General features: G+C 40.6%; 3 protein-coding genes across 3 annotated transcripts; all 3 read right to left on the bottom strand.

Moving 5' to 3' along the window:
• Window positions 1-43: 43 nt before the first annotated feature.
• On the bottom strand, window positions 44-7,855 carry LOC103482095 (uncharacterized). The gene is made up of 7 exons (XM_017310873.2): window positions 7,646-7,855; window positions 3,714-3,916; window positions 3,216-3,317; window positions 3,017-3,100; window positions 2,812-2,922; window positions 2,579-2,702; window positions 44-2,473 (listed from the first exon to the last, which is right to left on the bottom strand). The coding sequence occupies exons 1-7, from the start codon at window positions 7,671-7,673 to the stop codon at window positions 432-434; spliced, it is 2,694 nt and encodes an 897-aa protein (XP_017166362.1). The 5' UTR covers window positions 7,674-7,855; the 3' UTR covers window positions 44-431.
• A 307-nt stretch (window positions 7,856-8,162) lies between these two features.
• On the bottom strand, window positions 8,163-14,796 carry LOC103482094 (uncharacterized). Its single transcript, XM_008438021.3, has 7 exons — window positions 14,379-14,796; window positions 13,249-13,451; window positions 13,026-13,127; window positions 12,674-12,769; window positions 12,315-12,425; window positions 12,112-12,235; window positions 8,163-11,329 (listed from the first exon to the last, which is right to left on the bottom strand). Exons 1-7 carry the CDS (start codon window positions 14,407-14,409, stop codon window positions 9,369-9,371), a joined length of 2,628 nt encoding a protein of 875 aa, XP_008436243.2. The 5' UTR covers window positions 14,410-14,796; the 3' UTR covers window positions 8,163-9,368.
• A 295-nt stretch (window positions 14,797-15,091) lies between these two features.
• kdelr2b (KDEL endoplasmic reticulum protein retention receptor 2b) lies at window positions 15,092-19,949 on the bottom strand. Its single transcript, XM_008437710.3, has 5 exons — window positions 19,650-19,949; window positions 18,076-18,176; window positions 17,751-17,909; window positions 17,419-17,671; window positions 15,092-16,124 (listed from the first exon to the last, which is right to left on the bottom strand). Exons 1-5 carry the CDS (start codon window positions 19,738-19,740, stop codon window positions 16,090-16,092), a joined length of 639 nt encoding a protein of 212 aa, XP_008435932.1. The 5' UTR covers window positions 19,741-19,949; the 3' UTR covers window positions 15,092-16,089.
• Between the last annotated feature and the right edge of the window lie 1,136 nt (window positions 19,950-21,085).

Genomic DNA, 21,085 nt, shown 5'->3' with positions numbered 1-21,085 from the left:
AAAAAAAAAGATTACCACACCAAATCACATCACTCATAGCAAGTGACACTAAGAATTTTTATTTAAGAAAAACCAAATTTCTAAAGGTAATTAAATTTTAAATCACATACATACAAATTATATGCAGAACTACAGCAAACATGTCTGTAAAAAATACAAAGATACATTTTTATAATTCAGTACTATACATTTCTGCCAACGCAGGCCTGTGGCAGCCACGTAATATATGGACAATGTCACAAAAGAGGAAAACTTGGTTTCAAGTCTCCATAGCTAACCAGCACCCAGACAGCCAAAGTGAGATTTATAATCATAAGCAATCCGTTTTTATTTTCTGGCACAAAGCTGAAGCTAAACTAACCTCCTTCATAAGGGACATAGTAAACTTATAGTTAAAGTCCGCATTAAGATTAATATAATGTTGATAGAAACTAGGAATGGACAAGTCTCCTGTGTCGTTTGAGGCCATGCAAACTTGAAAAACCCTTGTTACAAACTGCGCATACGTATGGTCTCTCTCCTGTATGTGTTCGCATGTGCAAAGTAAGAAAACAGGATTGGACAAAACCCTTTTCACATATGGTGCACTTGAACGGTCTTTCTCCAGTATGGTACCGCCTGTGAATCTTTAGTTCTGCTGCGGATCTAAAAGACTTCTCACAGTCATCGCACTTGAAAGGCCTTTCGCCGGTGTGGATCAAAGTGTGCCTCACCAACGCGTCCTTCCCAAAGAATCCCTTTCCGCAGTGCTCACATGGGAAGCGCATCCCTTTGTGGTGGAAGTTATCATGTTTTAGAAGGCACCTTCTAGATGTGAAGGTCTTATCACATTGAGTACAAGGGAAGATCGTGGTAGGTATTTCTTCTACGCGTTCTCCGGCGTGATGCACGCGCTCCACGTGCCTCGTCAGCGTGACGCCGTGCCTGAACTTCTTGCCGCACTCCCAGCAAAGATACGGATACGCCTTTGTGTGCTTTTTCTGGTGCTCCACAAGATCAGAGTATGAGCGGAACCTTTTAGCACAGTGAGTGCACTGGAAAGGCTGGTAACCGGTGTGTTTCCACTCGTGTCTGATGAAACGCTTCAAACTGGAAAAGGTGGTGTCACAGTACGGACAAGTGAAAGGCTCAGTGGGGTTGTGGGCATCGATGTAATGCTTATGAAGGGCCTTGAATACGGGGAAGTGCTCTTCACACCGATTACACTGGAACGGCGTGTGGGATTCTTTGTGCATGGCCAGAGCCTCTGAGTCACGTACTAGTTTCATGCAGACCTCGCAGTAGAGTGGGTTGTGGGTCTGCTTGTGGGAATCTAACGTTGACTTGTACTTAAAAGCCTTGTCACATTCGTCACATCTGAAACAGTGTTTCACATCATCTGGGTTCTCGGGATCCACTTGCTGCTCAGTGTAGCAAATGTTCCTCATGTGGAACCTAAACGTTTGTCTGCATTTGAACTCGACACTGCAGTGAGGACAGTAGAACGGACCTTCGAGGCCACTCTTACTTCCGTCTGGGCTTCTTTCTCCTAATTCCCCGGAGGACTTCTCCGACATGATATAGTCAGGATGTTGGGCGGCGCTGTCTGGAGGATGATCGTCAATAAATGCCTCACAAATGACCCCACTGGAAGACTGTTCACCAGCATCTGATGTGGTTTCTTGCCCTTGAGTATCTTTATCAGGTTTTACTTTAGTTGAAGTAGTACATTTGTGCTGCTGCAGGAAGCGTAAACTCTTATAAAACTTTTTGCACACGGAACAAGCAATGGGCAGCTCCTCTGTGTGCTGATTCATATGTCTCTGCAGGAACTTGGCCTGGGTCACCACTTTGCCACACACCTTGCACGTTCTCTCATCCAAGTCGTTTTTTGCTGAACTTTGGGAAACTGTGGTACCGCCCAAAGTCTTGCCTGATTTTCTCCACTGCGACAGGTACCGTTTCATCTTAAGTCCTCGATTCTTTCTCACTGGTCTTTCCCACAAGGGGTCTGCATCAAAGTCTTCCTTAAAGCCCCTTGCTTTACTTTCCACTTCATAATCTTTATCGTCGTCATCTGGGCATTTCTTTCTCCGCCCACGTCTGTTTGGCTTCTTCTCCACGCCATCTAGCAGTGTCACTTGGCCATCCTCCCCAATGATCAGAGTCCCAGCATGGTCATCGTGCAGGTCATCTACCATTTCCCCCTCGCTGGCCTCAGCGCCTTCGGTGGGATCCGAGACCACAACACTGTCTATTTCAGCCTTCACCTCTCCACTGATGCCAAACCACTGTGGCTCTGCACACTCTGCTGTGCTCCCAGGTACTTCGACATACACTTCTTTGTTCTCAGATTCCACCTCCATCTCTGAACAGACTGTGTACACGAGGCTACTCTCTGCGTCGGTTCCTGGCTGCTCGTTGACAATCACGACTCTTTCCACAGGAGGAAGACAAAGGGCTGATAAGATGCCGCTGTCGACAACATAAGACTCTGAAAGAAAACACAATAGATCAGTTCAGGTAGAACATACAGATAATTTCCTGACAGAACTGCTAAATGGCAATGAACCTGTATATCAGAGAAAGATCTCCTTACCAATATCTTCAAGGTGGGTGAGATTTTTCTGTGTGTCCAACAATACTTTTAGATCTTCAGGTTGAACTAAAGTCTCCATGGATTCATTCAGAAAAGAGGTGGTGTCACTCATCAGTGAAACAACCTGATAAAAAAACAAAAATGAAATGTTTTTAAAATTATATTCTATTCAAATACATTTTTTAAGTAAAACAAAAAGCCAAGATGTTTTCCTCTTGAGATTATGTGTATACCTGCTGGAGACTTTGAGCAGGAAGGAGCTTTTCAAGTCTGGACAGAAACAGCCACATCAGAGTCTGGATAGCTTTGTCGTATGTGGGCCCAAAGTCTCCAGGGAAAACATCCTGAAACACCAACAAATCCAGTAAATATGGTGGGTGACCACCAACAACTTAACAAGAGCTGAAGATAGAGAGCTGTTTGTCTACGTTAGCTTACCTGGAAAAAGGTCATTCTTTCATCTGGATCTCTGAGCAAATTTTGAACAAGGCCCATGAAATGAGAATCAGACACTTCTGCTGACTGTAGGCAGAAGCAGAATCAATTGGTTTTGCAAATTGATAGTAAATGACAAGCAAAATAACTACATTCACCAGAAACAACAAACCCAGCATGCAACAGAGGTAAGAGAGTTTACCTCCATTTTCCACAGAGACCTGAGGCTCTGCATTCGGTCGAGGTGTGGCTGAATAATCTGCAGGTCGGCAGTCTCATCTGAACGACACAGTTCCAGGATCAGCTGCAATTTAAAAAGCCAAAAATAAATAAATCAGTACTAAGATAAAAATTGTTTACAAAGCTGCTCAGATGCCCCTTCTGCTTTGTTTGCATTTGCTTTAGAGCTGATCCCTTTACAAAACAGCGGTTTGATGATTAACATTAAGAGTGCTGTGTATCCATCTTTGAGACACTAATTCGAAAAGTGCAGTTGTGTTGTCAATATATCATTACGTTTATTTTGGTGACAGAAAAAACTGCTTTCTAAACAAAACACAATGCACCCTTACTGTTGAGATAAGCCTCTTGTGGCACTATACTGATTAGTACTCCCCAACAAGACCTGGACTCCTTCAGGTCTTGATTAATGTAAAAACTCCAATCAGAAATCAATGTTAGCAAACAAAACCCGACTCACTCGTGCTCTGAGGCCCAGAATGAGTTCGGCTCGCTGCCTTGTAGAAAGAAGCTGAGGAACAATCTCCGTGACCATGAACACAAACTCCTCCAGCAGGCCATAGTCGGACACAATCTTCTGCTCCACTGTGTGCCAGATCGCAGCAGACACCAGGCGGATGGGGGAAACCAGGAGGCGCAGGGCTGAGAGGGGAAGAGTGGGACCTGCAAAACAAGGAAACACAGTAATTGCTTGAAGAAGGTGTACGTTTTTAGAGTAAGTCTGGGATGAAACATAAAAGTGAAACATCTTGCTTTGCAAAATTTTTTTTTTTTTTTTGAAACTCAAACATTTTGTCTGCATGAATATACCCCAGCAGATGATTCTAGACCTGTCCTTGGGATTTCCCGTTCAGCCTCGGACAAGTGATGTCTCGTTACTGCTCTGAAGGTTAAACTCTTTGCTTGCTGCTCCAGGCAGTTCTATGCCTTTGACATTATCCTCTGGAGGATGATTTTAGACTGTCTGCACTCTGAGTGTAAGATTTCTCTGTTTCATAGCATGTTACTTCACTGTGATGAGATTCTAATGAATATGATCTATTTGGTTCCATGGGTGCAGCGAGAATGACTGATAGTGAAATAAACTGGCTACTTGTTCCATTTCTGAATAGGACTTATAAAATAAAAGTAGTCATTGCTTGTCCTGGATTTGAAAGAATATATTTATATTTTCCACTAGTGATCAGAGTGTTCACACTTTCTTTGGACTTCAAACATTACAGTACTAACAATGGACTGCTGTTTTTGTGGGATTTTCTCCAGCTCCCATCATTTTTTCGATAGCTGCATGTCTTACACTTGGCCTTCCCCAAAAACAGATTAGTGAAAGACTAAGAAATTATTTATAATATAATCCTTCATAGAATATCAACATATCTGCTCAGCCTCATCTACTGCTCCCAAAAGGTTGAATTACTGGTCAAGAAAAAGAGTGAATCAGTCAATCACATGGCACCAAGACAAGCGATTTAAGAGTCTAGGCGTAGTTTTTGTTATCAAAATAAATAGCTACCCCTTTTTATACTAGGCATGTTCTTAAAAATAGGCCAGTGGGTCTTCATTCCAGATATTTACATACAGTAGAGGTGTGCCGATCAATCGGCCACCGATCATAATCGTCCGACTTCCGTGAAAAAGTGTATGATCGGTGATCGCCGATCACGGTCTCTTGTTGCGGATCACACAAACCGATCACCTGGATCTCATTTCTCAGCCTGCCTGTGCAGCTTGTCTCCTCTTTCCTTCACTCTGCGCAAACGCGCAGCAACAAATCCTAAGCGATGTGGAACTATTGAATGGGAACTATTGAATGGGGAAGTTTGCGTGTTGCGGCGGAAAATTGAAGCATGTGGGGTGAAGCACGTCAAAATGTATCAACACGACAAATCTAATATGGCATAAAAACAATGCCATACTTGACGGAGTTTGGCTACATCGAGGTTCACTGCAGTTAAAAAGACATGGAGGATCAGATAGCAGATAAAGCAGCGCACAGCTACAAACACTCACCCGGATTAGCATGACGGTCAGAAAGCTAAACAAATAACCCGCAAAATTATTTACGTCTTCGAGCTGCGATGTAAGACGCTGGTTCTGCTCTCGTTGTTGAACCGCTGCTACGCGCTACAGGTAGTAATATTTCACAGACGGAGCGGAGCTTCTGCTCCACCTGGTAGTGACTCTCACACCGAACCTCTGTTTAAAGCTGCAGAATTAACTAAAAAAATAAATAAATTGCATACCTCTTCAGAGCCTTCATATGTTTTCAGTCGCTTGAAGATAGTATTACCGATAGCAGTACAATTTGCACAATGCCCGTTTTGTTTTTTTCTTGGAAAAAGTTATTAAAAACAAGTTTCTAAGTTGTCTAAATTAAGGTGAATTCATGGTTCCTTTTTCCACATAATGTAACCAGTACTGCTTATGATTAAAAAAAAATAATAATTATGTGATTGGTATCGGCCCTCATGGGTGATCGGAATCGGCAGGAAAAAACTTGATTGGTACATCTCTAATATACACTGAATAAAAAGACGCATACAAAATGTTTGACCCATGTCATACAGTTTAAAAGACAGTTATCGATGATGCTACTCAAACTCACAGAAACTTCTGAATTCAAAGCAAGTTACAAAAAAAAAAAAATCTCAAAAAAATGTTCTTGCTAGGTTACCTTCATTTAGCAAATAGAAATAAATTTGGTCATTCTAACTCAGCTAAAACAGGAAAAGTAAGGTCTGATTTAACTTCAGACAGTGAGAAAAAAATAGGTGTACATGTGTTTCTACTCATTGTATGCAAATATCGGGTGTCAGCTGTAGCTAGGGATCATTGTAAAGCTTAGATTCTACAAAACAGTGATTGAAGACAAGTAAATGTTTTTCAAGTCAATGTAATAGACCATTAAGCCATGTAAATGCCCTGAAAATACATAGAAGCTTGTTTCTATGTACTTGGTTCTATGAGAAGGCGGGAACAACAATGCAATTGGAAGTCCCTCCTACCGCATTTCTTAATTTGGTAACTGGTCCATGCCTGTGTCAAATTTCTGCCCTACCCTCAAGAAAAGAAAAACTTTACTCATACTTATAAACAAGCTTAAAAAAATCCAAAACCATGGATACATGTGGTGATGGCTGATCAAGGCTAAACACTTGATTCAAAAGTGGTTTATTACTCTATTACTCGAGAGCCCACTGAGACAGTGCTGGAGAAGGATGTTAGGTGGCCAGTGTAATAAAGTACAGAAAGATTTTATGATTTATTGACTCCCACAGCGCTCTTGTGTGTGTAGTGGTGATTGAACCCCTCCATACACTTCAGTTTTACTTTATCTATGTTGTGAAACTTTTAAAATGAGCTGCTGCGTTTGTGTTCTACAAGTAGACCTAATCTTCATAAAGTAAAGTGATTTGACATGCAAATACATGCTTATCTGGCCCAGGCAAAGTCTGCATAGAATATTTTTAGATTTTAAGAATTGATTGGAAAAATAGTAGGATTCTTTCAATATTCTCAGACGTAGCTGTGAAGGTTAATAATGGCTGGATACAAGGATTCTTACAAATCACCTGATCTACATTTATTTTCGCCATTCAAATGGGATAAAACGGCAATTCGTTTTCTTTTTAGTAAAAAATAACATAAAATTTAAGTTGTGATTTGGTGACAACCTTTCGTGTGTTTTAGGGAACACAAATTAGCCCCACAAGGGCAGCTGTTTAAATGTTGCACACCTCTTGTGTTTTAGCTAAACATTATTGTGTTATTGAAATGTTTTTAACGGTCTTTCAGATGAAAACATTTGACTTGACAGAACTCTTTAGAATATTACACAAAGACATTTACTTTACCTGAACATTTAAAGTAAACGTCTTTGAAAGTTTAAAGCTTGCTCTTCACAAAAGGAGGAAAAAAAAAATTCAGGGCCAAACTCCGGTTATGTCGGATCTTCCTGGTTTTATTTGCTTTTTCCGGACTTGATCAAATGTGTAAATGTATCGTAAAGGATTTATATTCAGTTTAAATAAATAATATAAGCACATCATGTAGGAAACGTTTAAGAAATATTAGAGTGAACTGTAAAACCCACCGGAGTCATTTCAGAAGCTAACTCTAGCATAGCATTAACTGAGTTAGCTCTAATGCTTCTCAGCTAGCTAGGTTGGCACTGTGGCAGAGCACCTTTAGCATCAGCTATATCTACCTGACCCGCAAGGCTTGTAAATAAGCACCCCTTGTGGCGTTTAAGAAAATCGTTAGTCCGATTTAAATAAAATAATATGGACACTATGACAAAAACCGTCAGTTTCAACATATTATTAGGATGCTATTCCCGCGCGCGCGCTGCGGCCTAGCTAAACAAATCTGCCAGTTGGTGTTTTTACTTACCGGGTAACTCGGAACTTCCTCCTTCCATCTTAGACAGTCACTGTATTAACATTACAATGAGAACAACTACTATCCGGGACTCGACCACAGTCAAAGAGATTCCTTTAACAGCGGCTTTGTTCAATACCAGTCTTTCAGGCGCTTTTTCTGCGTCAACGGTTGCTCTGCGTTCCGTCTGAAACAACAGTCCGGACTCCAGTTAGCTAACTCTGTTTCGTTCCGCTTTTGACGACCTGTTGCAACACCAATTTGAAGATAATCAAATGTGTTATATGTAGGAATAATCGCTCTTAAATTACTCAAAGCTCGGTTATGCTGAATAACTATAGTGTAATTATTAATCTTCTAGATGTTTCAGCTCAGTGGAAACCACTATTATTTGCCAAACTATCTCAAATATTGACAACTGATTTATTCCTCATGTATTGGGGCCGTTTCATGCCTTAACGATCCATAAGGTTTAAGTTACAGTAAATCTCAAAAGTTTACCACCCTTGTTAAAATAAATGCAGAGATGTAAAATAAAAAATATGTTCATACTATTTCAAGACTTTTAAAACATATGTGAAATATACACAACTGAACTGAGAAAAATAAGCTACAAAAATCAAATAAAAACAAATAAAAAGATGCATATGCATAAACCAACATGTATTCACTTCTTTGATTGTATTCCCTCTTAACATTTTCTTGAATTCACACTGAAGTTTTATTTTTTAACACAGCACATTTAACTCAAGACAGAAATTCTTTTCAGTCTCACAACCATCCAAAACCAGGAGAAAAAACAATGAAATGGAATCTTAAAAGTTTTGGGCCACAATTTAAAAATGTAGCATTAATACAAAAGTAACATCATAATATTTCCATGGAGAACATGTCTTCAAAGCAAATCTGACTTTTTGGCCAAAAAATTCCAATTTTATGTTTGAGATTGCATATATTACATTCTTGGGTGCATTTTGTAATTACACTGAAATGAAAATATATATTCTGTTCTAATGGTCACAAATACAATACTGATCAAGATATTTTGCTTTAGAAAAAAGAACCCAAATGACTGGGTGCGCACAATTTGTCTGACATCGATTTAAGGTGTCCCTCAAAACACATCCACACCTCTCCCTATGTCAATCGCATGGCCAGATAACTTGGGTAATCCTAAAAGCAGAAAATCTTTGGCTCAATTGGCTAATGTCAGAAAATACGGTAAAGGGTCTCTTTTTAAATGGCATTTCACCCTTAAGAATGAAGTTCAAACCCCTTTGCTAGAAATTGTTACAGACCTTAAACCAAAGGTGACATTTGTAAGATGTTTGTACCAATCCTCTTTCATATATCAGCCAAGCAGGAAGTCAAAATTGACATACCACTGACAATTTCTTGTACAATTATTGATTATTTCTCAGCAAAGGAGTGTCAAGAAATTTCAATACCAATTGGAATCTCCTTAGAGAGCAGAATCAGTTCCAATCCTCATCAACCTGCCAAAAAGGAGTTTCACCATCTAACACCAGTTTGTGTAACAAAATATTGCCAGTCATTGGTCCAGTACTAATTACTCCAGAGCCTCGTATGTAGTACTACAAAAGGTTCATCTCCAAAACATTATGATCCATCTGACAACGGTACACCTGTTGTTGGGTACACACATTTTCTTAACATTTGCATTTGCTTCATGACATTTTCACTGCTTTCATTTAAGCGTTTCTACAATTTTACTCTAATCTGGCACAGATGAGTGTAGAAGCCTTTTATGTCTAAACATGCTGTAGGACTTGAGGAAAGCCTTTCCGCAGATGTGGCAAACAAACGGTCTTTCTTTAGTGTGGATTTTTGCGTGCAGGTTGAGATCGCCGAGTCGTACAAAGCCCTTTCCACAGACGTCACATTTGTGAGGTCGCTCAGTGGTGTGGTGTAAAAGCACGTGTCTCTTCAGCTCTGAAGCAGTTCTGTAGGCACTCTCGCAATCAGGGGTGGTGCATTTGAAGGGGCTCTGTCCCATGTGCATCATTTTATGCCTTGCCAATGTTGACGGAGCGACCATCTTACTACAGTAGGGGCACTCCCTGCGGAACAGTTGCTGGAGGTGCTTGGTCCTCTGATGTCTTATTAGGGCGGCCTTTTCTTTAAAGATCTTCTCGCACTGGGAACAAGAATAATTCTTCTCATTTCTAGAAGCACTGTGGATGAGTCTAATGTGGCGGTACAGGTTGGATCTGTGGGCAAAAGTCTTTCCACATTCCGAGCACAGGCAGGGTTTCTCCCCTTTGTGCACCTTTTCATGGGACAAAAGATATGAGAATGACTTGAACTTTAAACTGCACTGACCACACTGAAAGGGCAGATGACCTGTGTGCTGCCATTCGTGTCTGATTAAAGCATTGAGCTTGGGTGAAATCTTTGGACAGTGATTGCATTTGAAGGGTTTGCTAATTCCGTGGGTGTTTTCGAAATGCCTAACCAAGTGCTTAAAAACGGTGAAGGTCTGGTCACATCGGGTGCACTGAAACGGCGTGTGTGCGGTTTTGTGGCGGGCCAACGTTTCCGCGTCTCGCAGCACCGTCCGGCACACGCTGCAGTACAGCTCATGGTGTGTGAGCAGGTGCTTTTGTAAGGAAATCTTGTACTGAAATGCATCTCCGCATTTGTCGCACTTGGAGAGGTTCTGGGTTTCCTCCGGCTTGGTGGGATCTACGTTCTTGAGGTGGTACTCGAAGCAGGTCTTTTTCAAGTGTCTCTCAAGCGAAGAGAGGAGTTTATACTTGGTGCCACACTGGGGGCAGGCGTAGTCTTTGTTGGGAAAGTGGCTTTTTATGTGAGCTCGCAGCTTTTTGCTCACCTGCTCTTTGCAAATAAAACACAAGAAATTCCGAGTCTTTTTTGGTGTGCTGGCTTTCGTATTGGACCGTTTTGCTTTTGGGGACGGAGTGAACTTATTTTCAGGAGTGTCCGCATTAGAGCAGCTGGAAAATGAATCACTTTCAGCGGGACTGCTGGCAGGTGTTGCAAATGAACCATTGTCATCTGAGTAGTAAGACCAGGAATCTGCATTACTGAGATCGTCTTGGCAAGACTTCTCCGAGTAGTAAGACCAGGAGTCATCCTCACTGCATGTGGCTGCAGGAGGCTTATGCGAAGACAATTTGCTGGAGCGAGCAGACTCTTCCTTATTAGTCACTGAAGCGGGAGTCTTGCTGGATTGTCTGGTTTTCCTGGAAGCAGGGTTTTTGGCTGGTGGGGTTTTATCCCGTAGCTCCTTTTTCTCCTTCTCAAGAATTTTCTTCATCAACATTCCCCTGTTAGCCCTCACAGGTCGAGAAACTGTGAACGCTGGTTTCTCAAGTTTTTTCCCAGGAACTTTACGCTTCTTCGCGACGCGAGACGCAGCCTTCTCTTGACCTTCAAAGACGTCACCCACATTTTTCTCAGTTTGATTTTCATTCTTGGAAAGCTGTGTTCCATTCTCCAAATTAGTCACGTCAACAGTTAAAGGTCCTGAAGCAGAATGAGATTTTATCTGGGATACTTCAAGCAATGGTGAAGAGTCTTCTTCCATAGGTGATGAGCATGATGGGACACAGCCCAAAATATTGACTTCTGTTTGACTTTCAGATGTCTTGCTTGACTTTAGAGAAGGAAGTTTGAGGGCAGAGATGATGCAGGAACCATCAAGAGAAATATCTGTAAAAGAGAAGAAAAAGATCATTTCTTACATAAGACTAAAGTGGCTTACGATACATTTTATATAAGCTAGCAAGAAAGTCAAACTCATATTGTACAAATTCATTAAAACAGTACATTATTTCAAGCTTTTATTTCCAGAAATTTTGATTATTCCAACTTACAGATGATTAAAAACCAGACAGTAAGTGTCTTGGCTTGCGGTTGAAATGAGTTGCTCTTTTAAAGCTCTTTTAGTAGTATGTCAGTACTCACTTCCAGTTTGGAAATCTCCGGATTTGTTCAATCAGATGCGCAAATTACTAGTTCCAACTATACTGTTTACTACTTACTATTTTGAGTTAGTCGTAACTCAAAATAGTTGAGTAGCCAAAATTTGAGGGCTACATTTTTGCAACTTTAAAAGCAGCCAACTTTTTTCAGTCTCTAAGCAACCAACATAGCCAACCCTGGGTACAACTTGGAGGTGCGCATCCTTCTCCACAGCTGGGAGCCCTAATGCAGTGGTACGCGTGCTGCATATCGCTTCCTATGTGCAAGGGGCCTGCATGTGAAGTGTTTATTTCTTGACGTATAAAGTGCTCGACGCAACAAGACTAACCAGATTGTAGTCAACTTTTAACCCTTGACGTCTTTAGAAAGTAACTTTTTTTTTGCCACTTGGAAACATTTGTAAAACTATACTGCTTTGTGTGAATTTTAAATTGATTGAAAAAGCAAAATTTTTACTCTCACCAGGTTTTCCAAGTCAGTCACACAGTTCTCTGATTACTGTAACTTACCTTTGTGATCCAGCTGACGGAGGTCTTTGTGATGTTGAAGAAGGTTTTTAAGCTCGTCACACTGAGACACAGACTGCACGTATTCTGCCAAGACGCATGAAACCTCCCCAAACACAGATGCGACCTGTATATAGAAAATGGTAAGGACGATTTAACGTCTGCTAATTTAAAGAGAAGACAGAAGCTGGGATTTATTCATGTACCTGATGGAAAGTTTGAATAGGAAGGATGTTTTCAAGTCTAGACAAAAACAACCACATCAGGTCATCGACAGCTTTGTCATATTTTGCACCAAAATCTTCACGGAAATCCCGCTGGGAAGTAGAAAGTATATTTTATTTATAAATAAATAAATACAGACAAAAAAAATAATCAAGATTTTTCCCTGACTAATAATTAAAAATGGTTCTATAGGTGGCTTGGCTGTTGGCAGATGTTATTTTTAAGCAGAATCCTGGATATTGAGAGCCTGATGTGTTATTTAATAAACTATCTCAGCCCTAGAATTAGGCGGTAAATGATAAGGATTACAGCAAACTAAAAGCGGATCAGCAAGCCTAACCTGAAAGAAGAGTTCTCTCTCATCAGGGCTTCCCAGTAGCTTCTTAACCAGAGCCACAAAGTCCAAGTGGGACACCTCTGAATTTGGACCATCGGCCTGTAAGATAAGCCACTGATAAACATTCAAGCAGTGAAAAGGAGCTATGTAGATTAAGAAATTAAAGACTAAATATCGAGACAAAAAGCCCTTGCAGAATGCAGTTTAACAACTAACTCCCAAGGTGGATCAAGGATGCGTTATTGGTGGTTGGACTTCAACACCTGTGCCTGATTTGTGACGGGACGTTTCAGTTGACTGCAAGGAACATGTAGGTTGCTCAACAAAAGTATGATGTCAGAGGAGTTTCAGTCACCTCTTCAAGCCATGATCTGATGAGCATTTCCATCCTGTTCAAATGCAGTTCAACAAGCTTGCAGTCAGGAGCAGCTTCCCGCTGACATAAATCCAAGATCAACTGAAAAAACCCCAAAGAACAACAAAACATTTTGTTTTTACTTCTAAATAACAGTTGTGACATTAGCTGTGTTAATTACATCAAAACTACAGGCAGTGTTTGAATCTGGACAACACCTTACCCGTGCTCTCAGACCCAGTGTGAGCTGGACCCTCTGCCGACTGGTAAGGAGCTCTGGAATCATGTCGGTAACCATAGAAACAAATTCCTCCAGAATGCCGTAGTCAGCCACCACCTTCTGCTGGACGGTCTGCCAGGTCGCTGCAGAGGCCAGCCGTAGTGGTGGCACCAGGAGACGCAGAGCGGAGAGAGAAAAAGGCGCGCCTGAAGGTAAACAGATGCTATGTTAACATGAAGGATAACTGGTTTTATTTCATGTTTTGTTAAGAACAAGCATGCAATTCCTCTCATTTTTAAGCTCGTACAAGCAGAAATCATGCGCCAATTTATCTGTTGAGTATGAACCATACAATAATCTCAAACCACTCCAATGATGCAGTTAGTTGATGGACTCTGATCTCCTTGCCCATAAATGTAATTTGTGCTTTTTTTCAAAGAATCTAATCTCCACCCAATCAGTAACGAACGGGATCCAATGGCTATTAAATTATTAAAGTCTTCCTAACATCTATTTAAATGTAATAATAATGTCCTTTGGATAGATGAGAGTAAAGTAGATAGGTGTGGTACACAGTAATGTTTGTGAAGTCAAACACAGGATATCTGCAGAAAACCCTCATGCACGCTGTCAAGCTTATTATTTAGGCTCGTTTTGCAGCTTACAACAATCTAATAATTACGTGATTTCTCATTAAAATCAATACCATTTTCCAGTATGCATTATTCTAACCTTTATTTTTCCATAAATTTGGATGGCTTTATCCAAATAACAAATTCTACTCGGCTTTGTATTTTTAACTTCATTAATGAGTCCTTTAAAAAAATGTTCAACCTATAGAGAACTATACAATTTCTGACATTGGCAACTTTTTCTAATGTCTTTGCACAAAAGAAAAACAATTTCAAAGGATATAAATAAGATTGATCAGTATATCAGTAACAAAATACAGCGTCCGAAAGGGTTTTAAAAATATGAGAAAAATCATACTAACGTTTATTTTTGTTCCATATTAATTTTAAAAAGATATACTCTTTTAGATGTAGAGCTTAGCGCTCACCAACGTTAGCGTGCAGCTAAGCCAGGTTAGCTAGCTACACTATGCGTTTAGGCAGCCAGTGACAGTAACTCACCTAAAGAACGTTCCTGAGAAATATCTTCCATATCGCAGTTGATCTAACACTTAGTTTAACGAAAACCAGACATTACTGAATAAAAAGGGCTCTTTCGGTTACTTCCTTTTAGCATGTATAAAGGCTTTGTCCGACGTCTTTTCTGTTCCGGCGTTGCATCGTTCGTGGTAGCAGTGTTCCGAGTTTACAGGTGTTAGATATTTGTTTAAAATATTTCTCACTTTTACTGAATTACAGCTAAATAATTTTAACTTGAGTTAAGACGGCTTTTATTTATAAATATATTAAAGTCAGGAGCAGTCCGTACTAACTGTTCTTTTCCACCATGGACAAAGGGTAGGGAATCTCAGTCCTCAGAGCAGGTGTTACATCGATTCGTGTTTCCCCATCAGATAGTTCCCCCAGTGTCTCCTCGCCGCTTTATACCGCCCGGGCGGCAAAATACGCGCATGCTTGTTCGGCGCCCTTATCGAGAGAACTACGGACACTGTGAAAGCTGTTTCGGCGAAAATAACGGCGCTCTCAAAACACACACACAAACAAAATATACTTTATATATATATATAGATAGATAGACTTTCAACTTGAATTTTAGAATTAAAGAGTGATGGCAAACAGGCATTCCAACCTCAAAGCTTGGAGCTCATCACCAAAGATGAATGGTCAATACCAGTGAATACATTGTGTCGTGCAGAAAATAGAGGACACTTAAACCATTCTCCGGACTCTGTTTATTGGAATCAGTGAGAAAAAAAATAAATACATCTGCACCTAAAAGATGAAAACTTTCTGTAGTGAGGCTTCGACTACAGCACATAAGCTTCAGTTTATGCATATTAGATGTTAAAAATAATGTTTTCTGAAATGAACAAGCTTGGCAATAATGTGTAATTACAAGTGATGTGTACTTACTGAGCAGGAGCTCATGTAAAAAGTAATTTACAGAAATGAGTTTACTGGCTTGTTTTCTTACACCTGTGCTTTTTGAGTTTACTCTTCATAGGCCTTTAAATATGAACAGTTAAAATACACTGAAAAAACAAAATCAGTTCTGATGGCATCTGAACAAATATAACTTGAGTTGTGTCCAACTTACTTCTTTTTTCTTGGACAGAGAATGGCATATGTACTGCATTTTTACTCCAGAATAAACTTTACAAGTGGGAATGTAAAATAGTCAAATAAATGTAGGGGGAAAACATGAATAATTTGTCCGTCATTTTTAAAACGATTTAACAAATGTCCCTATTTTTACAAAAGAATATTTGTTTTGATTGCGAATATTACAAACTCAACATTCTCCCAGCACAAGAAGTCCAACTCTAATATTATACACTGCCAAATCTCAGGCATCTTCACCTATTACATGCCAATGATCCTCCTTTTTTATGTAGAAAACCTGCAGTGTTTCGCTTCTTTTATACAGAACAATAAAAAAAAGTTAAGGCAAGATGCATCAAACAGAAATCCGAATGCAGGCGTTCCGAATCCACCGGTTCTGGATCAGTCGGCAGCTCCAGAGTTGCTCTCTGTCTCAGGCATCTTACGCTGGTTGGAGGGGAAAAGGAGAAGGCCGTGGTGGAGGAGGAAGGGACGTGATTCCATTGTAATTCTTCTTTTTTTGGGGGGGGATATTTTGCAAAAGGTGTCCACTGCTGTTCCTGTTCCCCTCCGATCGCTCCCAATTTGCCAATTCGCTTCTCTTTGGCACTTAGGCGGGCAGACTCAGCTTCTTTCCTTTGAGTACTGAAATCAGGCAGAGCAGAAACAGCAATAAGACACAGCAAGACGGTCTGACATGAGAGCAAATACGAGGACATAAAGTGCCTATAGAATAAATTACTTTAGAGCAAATGTTTACCATTTTAAATCAAAAAGAAAATATTTCAACATTACATGGGTACATTGCAAAATGGGTACGATAACACCAATTCATTTAGCCTGTTTTCTTCTGTAGTCTCGCTGTTAAAAAGGTGCAGTCCAAATGAACAGCTAACACACAGAAAGTAACTTCCTGTCAAATAGCTGCTCACACCTGTTGCGCTTCCTCTGACTTCCTTTTTAAAACTCTATATTGAAAAATAAAAATATTTGATCAACCACATTTTTCCATCAATAAGGTCCAAAATGGACACGATTAGAAACTAGTAAAGCCCAGGCTGAGCAGTGTGTGGATCAAACAGAGTAGAGGAGTTGTGTAGTGGAGGTAGAGTGGACATTTGTTTTTTTACTAATATGAAGCTAATATGCATCTCAATTATTGCCAACTCTTGTACACATAAAGGTGCCATGTGGTATTCGGCATAAAAATGTCAACAGCTTATTCTTCAAATCCAAGTCTGAAACATCCCACATCTCCAGCCCCGTTGTCTCCATTGTCCCAACTTTAATACCTCTATCCAGGGCCGGATTTACAAGGATCTGGGCCTGCAGCCAATTTGGTCCCATACCCACGACAGAAAAAAATATTCTGCTAAAGCGAATTATAATACATTAATAGATAGACCTATACATGAATTGATGCATGGTAGGTTGAATGCAAACCCTGAGCAGTAGCTCCATATTGTTTAAAAAAAAAAAACTATAACTTTGTATTTTAAAATGCTTGGATATTATTTATATTAATAATAATATTAACATAATTAATCTGATATGGGCCTATACGTTTTATATAAAGAACAATTCAAAGCAAGCATTTGTTTAAAAAATAAATCTTTGGGGTCCCCCATGTAAGCCCTTTCTAAAGTCTGGCCCAGCCTCTACCTGCCCTAATGGGATGGACTCTCTATTTCAGTATGTGGTTGTCACAAATGTTCCTTTGCAACCTGAAACACTCCCAACAGCGAGTTTAGTCACACGAGAAGCCCGACCTTTACAAACAGAGCGAGGTTCTGTGCTTTGTGACCGAGGAGAAACTGGCTACATAAGACCACACAAGATACATGTTTTACAGCATTTATCACCTAAATGCTTTAGAAAAGGTTACACCTTCTTTGTAAAAATTAAATGCGTTAAAAAAAAAAAAAGGTAAATCTCTCACCTTTTGTTACATACAAATAGAAGAAATCGCAGTATAGGATGGTCTGCACCACTCCTGCCACTATGGCGATCATATCAAAGAATCCTTCAAAGTAGAACCTCCATATCCAGTTGATGAGGTAGAGGGCCCTGTAGAGTCCTAGAAAGAACAGGTAGTGGGTGGTGATGGTCTCAGCCTCTCCCGTTTTGCTGATCATGAAGAGCTGCGGGAGGATGGCCACCGACTCCAAGTAGATGGAAAATGTCCACAGGATCTGCGGGATAAACAATTCCAGCATGTTTTCGACTGAACTTGCTAACAGATCTGCTTTAAAATTGGTGTAGATTACTGACCTCTAGAGGGGAGAAGTCATGATTGACCAAGAAAGCCAGCCCGCCCACTGGGACCACCAGGAACTCCACTCTGAACGTGTCATGGTTCCCATCGTAGGTCGCCTTGAACTTCATGTAGATCAGGTAGACGGTGGCGTAGGCGCATCCAATGTAGATAATCTGTAGGACAACAACAAGCGCGCTAGCTTAACGCAAACAGAATCAGGGCGGGGGGATGCAGCTCATCCTTCAGCAAACACAAGCGTGTTAGTTCAAGGGTAAGCTCCACCTTAGCAATGTGTGCTCACGTTTCCTTGCGGGAAACGCTCGTCGCAATGCGATTTACCTTCATTGTGGTATTGTAGAGGGAGATGAAGGATGTAAGCAGGTCCAGGTAGCGAGTGGTGAACACCAAGGCAAACAGGACCTGACTCTTTCCAGAAATACCTGCAAGGAGACAGCAGATGACAGAAACAGGAAGTTAAAGAGTGCATTCTTCTCACAGGAACAGGTAGGAGGAATGCTGCTGCAGTCTGGCACAGACTGTTTTACTGCCAAACCATCAGTGTCAAGTGATTTTTATTAGTGTTGTGTGTGACTAACAGTTTTCTTGTCAACAAATTACCTTCCATAATTATTATGGAAGGTATGTGGGTCGATCTAGTTGTGTCATGCTCACATGACTTAAATTATTAACATCTATCAGAGAGAGGAAATTTCCATTTGAATGAATGGAAATAAAAGCCTCTAAAAACACACATTTAATTTGAACTCAGACACAAGTTATTTTTAATACCTGACCATCAGGATACACAATTAACACAAGAACATGACAGCAGTGAAGTGGAGACACTTCCAACTCTGGATCCAAGTAAATAAAATAAGTGTACAGTACTTTTAATAATTCTTGACAAAACTCTTAAAAACTTGAGTTTTGGGGAAATTAGATTAAAAAGTATAACTGTCTAATCAACAGATTAGTGCCAACACTTGTAGGGTATCTTCACAATATTACTAACTAATCAGAACTCAACTGTGATGCATTAGTGACGCAAAAACTGGGTACGCACTCCTAGGGGCGCCACGCCAGAGGGGGCGCCAAAACAATGGCGGAACAATTGTTTCTAGTTGGCATTTTCTGTATTTAGCAACTGTGTGTCCATGCAAAACCTCCAGGGGAGTACCTATAATGTGCTTGCATACATCTCAGAAAGTACTTGGATGTATCCCTGTGTACTAGTTTTGTTTTAATAGTCAGCTAGCATGACGGGGATACCGATACTGAAACAAGTCTCTGGAGGTTCGATACGACAAGGAGAGCTAACGGTGTGACTCAATCTCCTGCAAGCAGCAGCGATAACACAGGGAGCTGACTGATGCACAACTGTAACCTTTGATCCAAACAAAAGAGAAGAAAAAAAAAAACGATGAAAACACAGCAAACTGCCTCCTGCAACTCTCCAGGACACAGCCAAAGTGTGGACACTGTGACTGTTACTTCTGGATGGGCCACTGCCACGTCACAGAACACACAAACCGAACTGTGGTGGAAGAAGCGGTAAAAACGTGAAAGTAACTCATTGTAGGTGAATAATAGAAATTTTGAAGGGCCTAACTAAGAGCAAACTATGCACAGTCAGTTGACAACACTTAGGAATCCGGTCGCCACTAAAGCCACCTGCAGGCGTTCATTGCAGCGTTGCATTGTTCTTCGTAGTAGCAGTGTCGGTATGAAACGTCATATTTTCTGACAGAAATGGTAGCTTTACTACACCGGGTACTACTAGCAAGTTATAGCTAACGTTAGCTTGGAGCTAATAAGTGAGGTCCAACTAGGAAACCGAGATGAATACTTACTTTTTGAACTGACATTTTTAAACAGAGTTTTGTATGAAAGAAAGAAGGAAGGGGTGTACTCACCGGCACAGGACCTGCTTTTCCATATTTTTAGCAACAAAATGATGATGGCTGCTAGGTGGGACAAGTCGCCGGTTAGCCTGAAAATGTTCATGTTTGAGGAAGCCCCCTCAGTCACCAACCTATCTCAAAGCTCTTCGGTGAATTCCGTTCCTCTCCGGTAACACTCCCTTTTCCACCCAGCCCAACTGTAAAGCTGAACACAAACGCGACGCCAGAAAAAAACTACGGTATTTAGCTCGGGGGGAACGGGGAAAATGGCGAGTGGAGAGCGACGTGGCTGGGAGACGTGGCCAACATAGCAGCATCCAATGACAAGCGAGAAACGAACGAACATTAGCCAATCAAAAAGGCGCACTGCCTCATTTGCATAATTTATGTCAAGCAACGCCTGCCTTCCGTTTCAGAAGAAAAGCTCCGAGTTTTCCTTTATCGGTTCGTACTAGTTGATAATTTCAAGACAACACATTCCGCTGAGCTGTATGGAGGATATATTTGACGTGTCATTAGGATACGTGTTGAAGTTGTTTATCACGAGATACCAGTGAGAGCTGTAGTAAAATCGGCAATCATGAGCAAAAGTTTTGATAGTGACAATTTATGTGGCTTAGACTATTTTAGATACGTTTCTCATATTTTCTTGACATAGTTAAAGTGAATCATACGTTTCAATCAGTGACGTGCGGTCAGGGGAGGCAGGTCATCAAGGAAAATAATAATAAAATAATTTATATTGCTATTTTCACCCTGTGGTTTATACTATGAAGTATCTATTTTTTTTACTTAGCTTTACCAATTCTGATTAGTTTTTTCTTAAAAATCGCTGAATTTTCGCATTTTCCCATTCAAATGCTCAGAAGCGAAGCCGGTGAGGCAGCAGCGAGCTGAGCCTCACCTGGGATTGCGCAACCTCTCGCTAACTGCACTGGCTGCCATTATTTGACAGCATGCTCGTCGTGTCTGTACGCCGACAATAAAATGGCTAAAAACATTTAATATATGGACTGATTTTCCATAATTTCGCTTATGTTTATAATGTACAGTGTTTTTTGTCACTAACTGTGTGTGTATCGTGTTTTGTGTGCGGAGGACCGATCAGAAACGGCAGAGAACAGACTCGAGGTGAGGCAGGCAGTTCTCTTGCCTCACCGCTGGGGGCGCTCATGATTCGAGATATTGTGACTGCACAACTGCAGAGTAAAACACAGTGAGCTAACCATACAGTAAATAAGTAAAGTACAGCGATATATTTGTTTTCTCCTCTATTCTGACGTAAACATGAAAGACCACATTTCTACACTTAAACAGTTTTATAAAGTGGATTTTCAACTGAAGCAGGAGATAATAACTAAAGGAAGAGCAACACCGGAGCTGAAAGTTTTGCTTCGAGACAGTTTGATGATTCTCAAACGGAGTAGAAAAGACATGCCGAGGATAGA

This window comes from Poecilia reticulata, chromosome 19 (genome assembly GCF_904066995.2).
Source record: "Poecilia reticulata chromosome 19, P_reticulata-male-v2, whole genome shotgun sequence".
Lineage (NCBI taxonomy): Eukaryota > Metazoa > Chordata > Actinopteri > Cyprinodontiformes > Poeciliidae > Poecilia > Poecilia reticulata.
The sequence above is the reverse complement of the archived record's forward strand: the minus strand, read 5'-3'. Positions and strand labels throughout refer to the sequence as shown.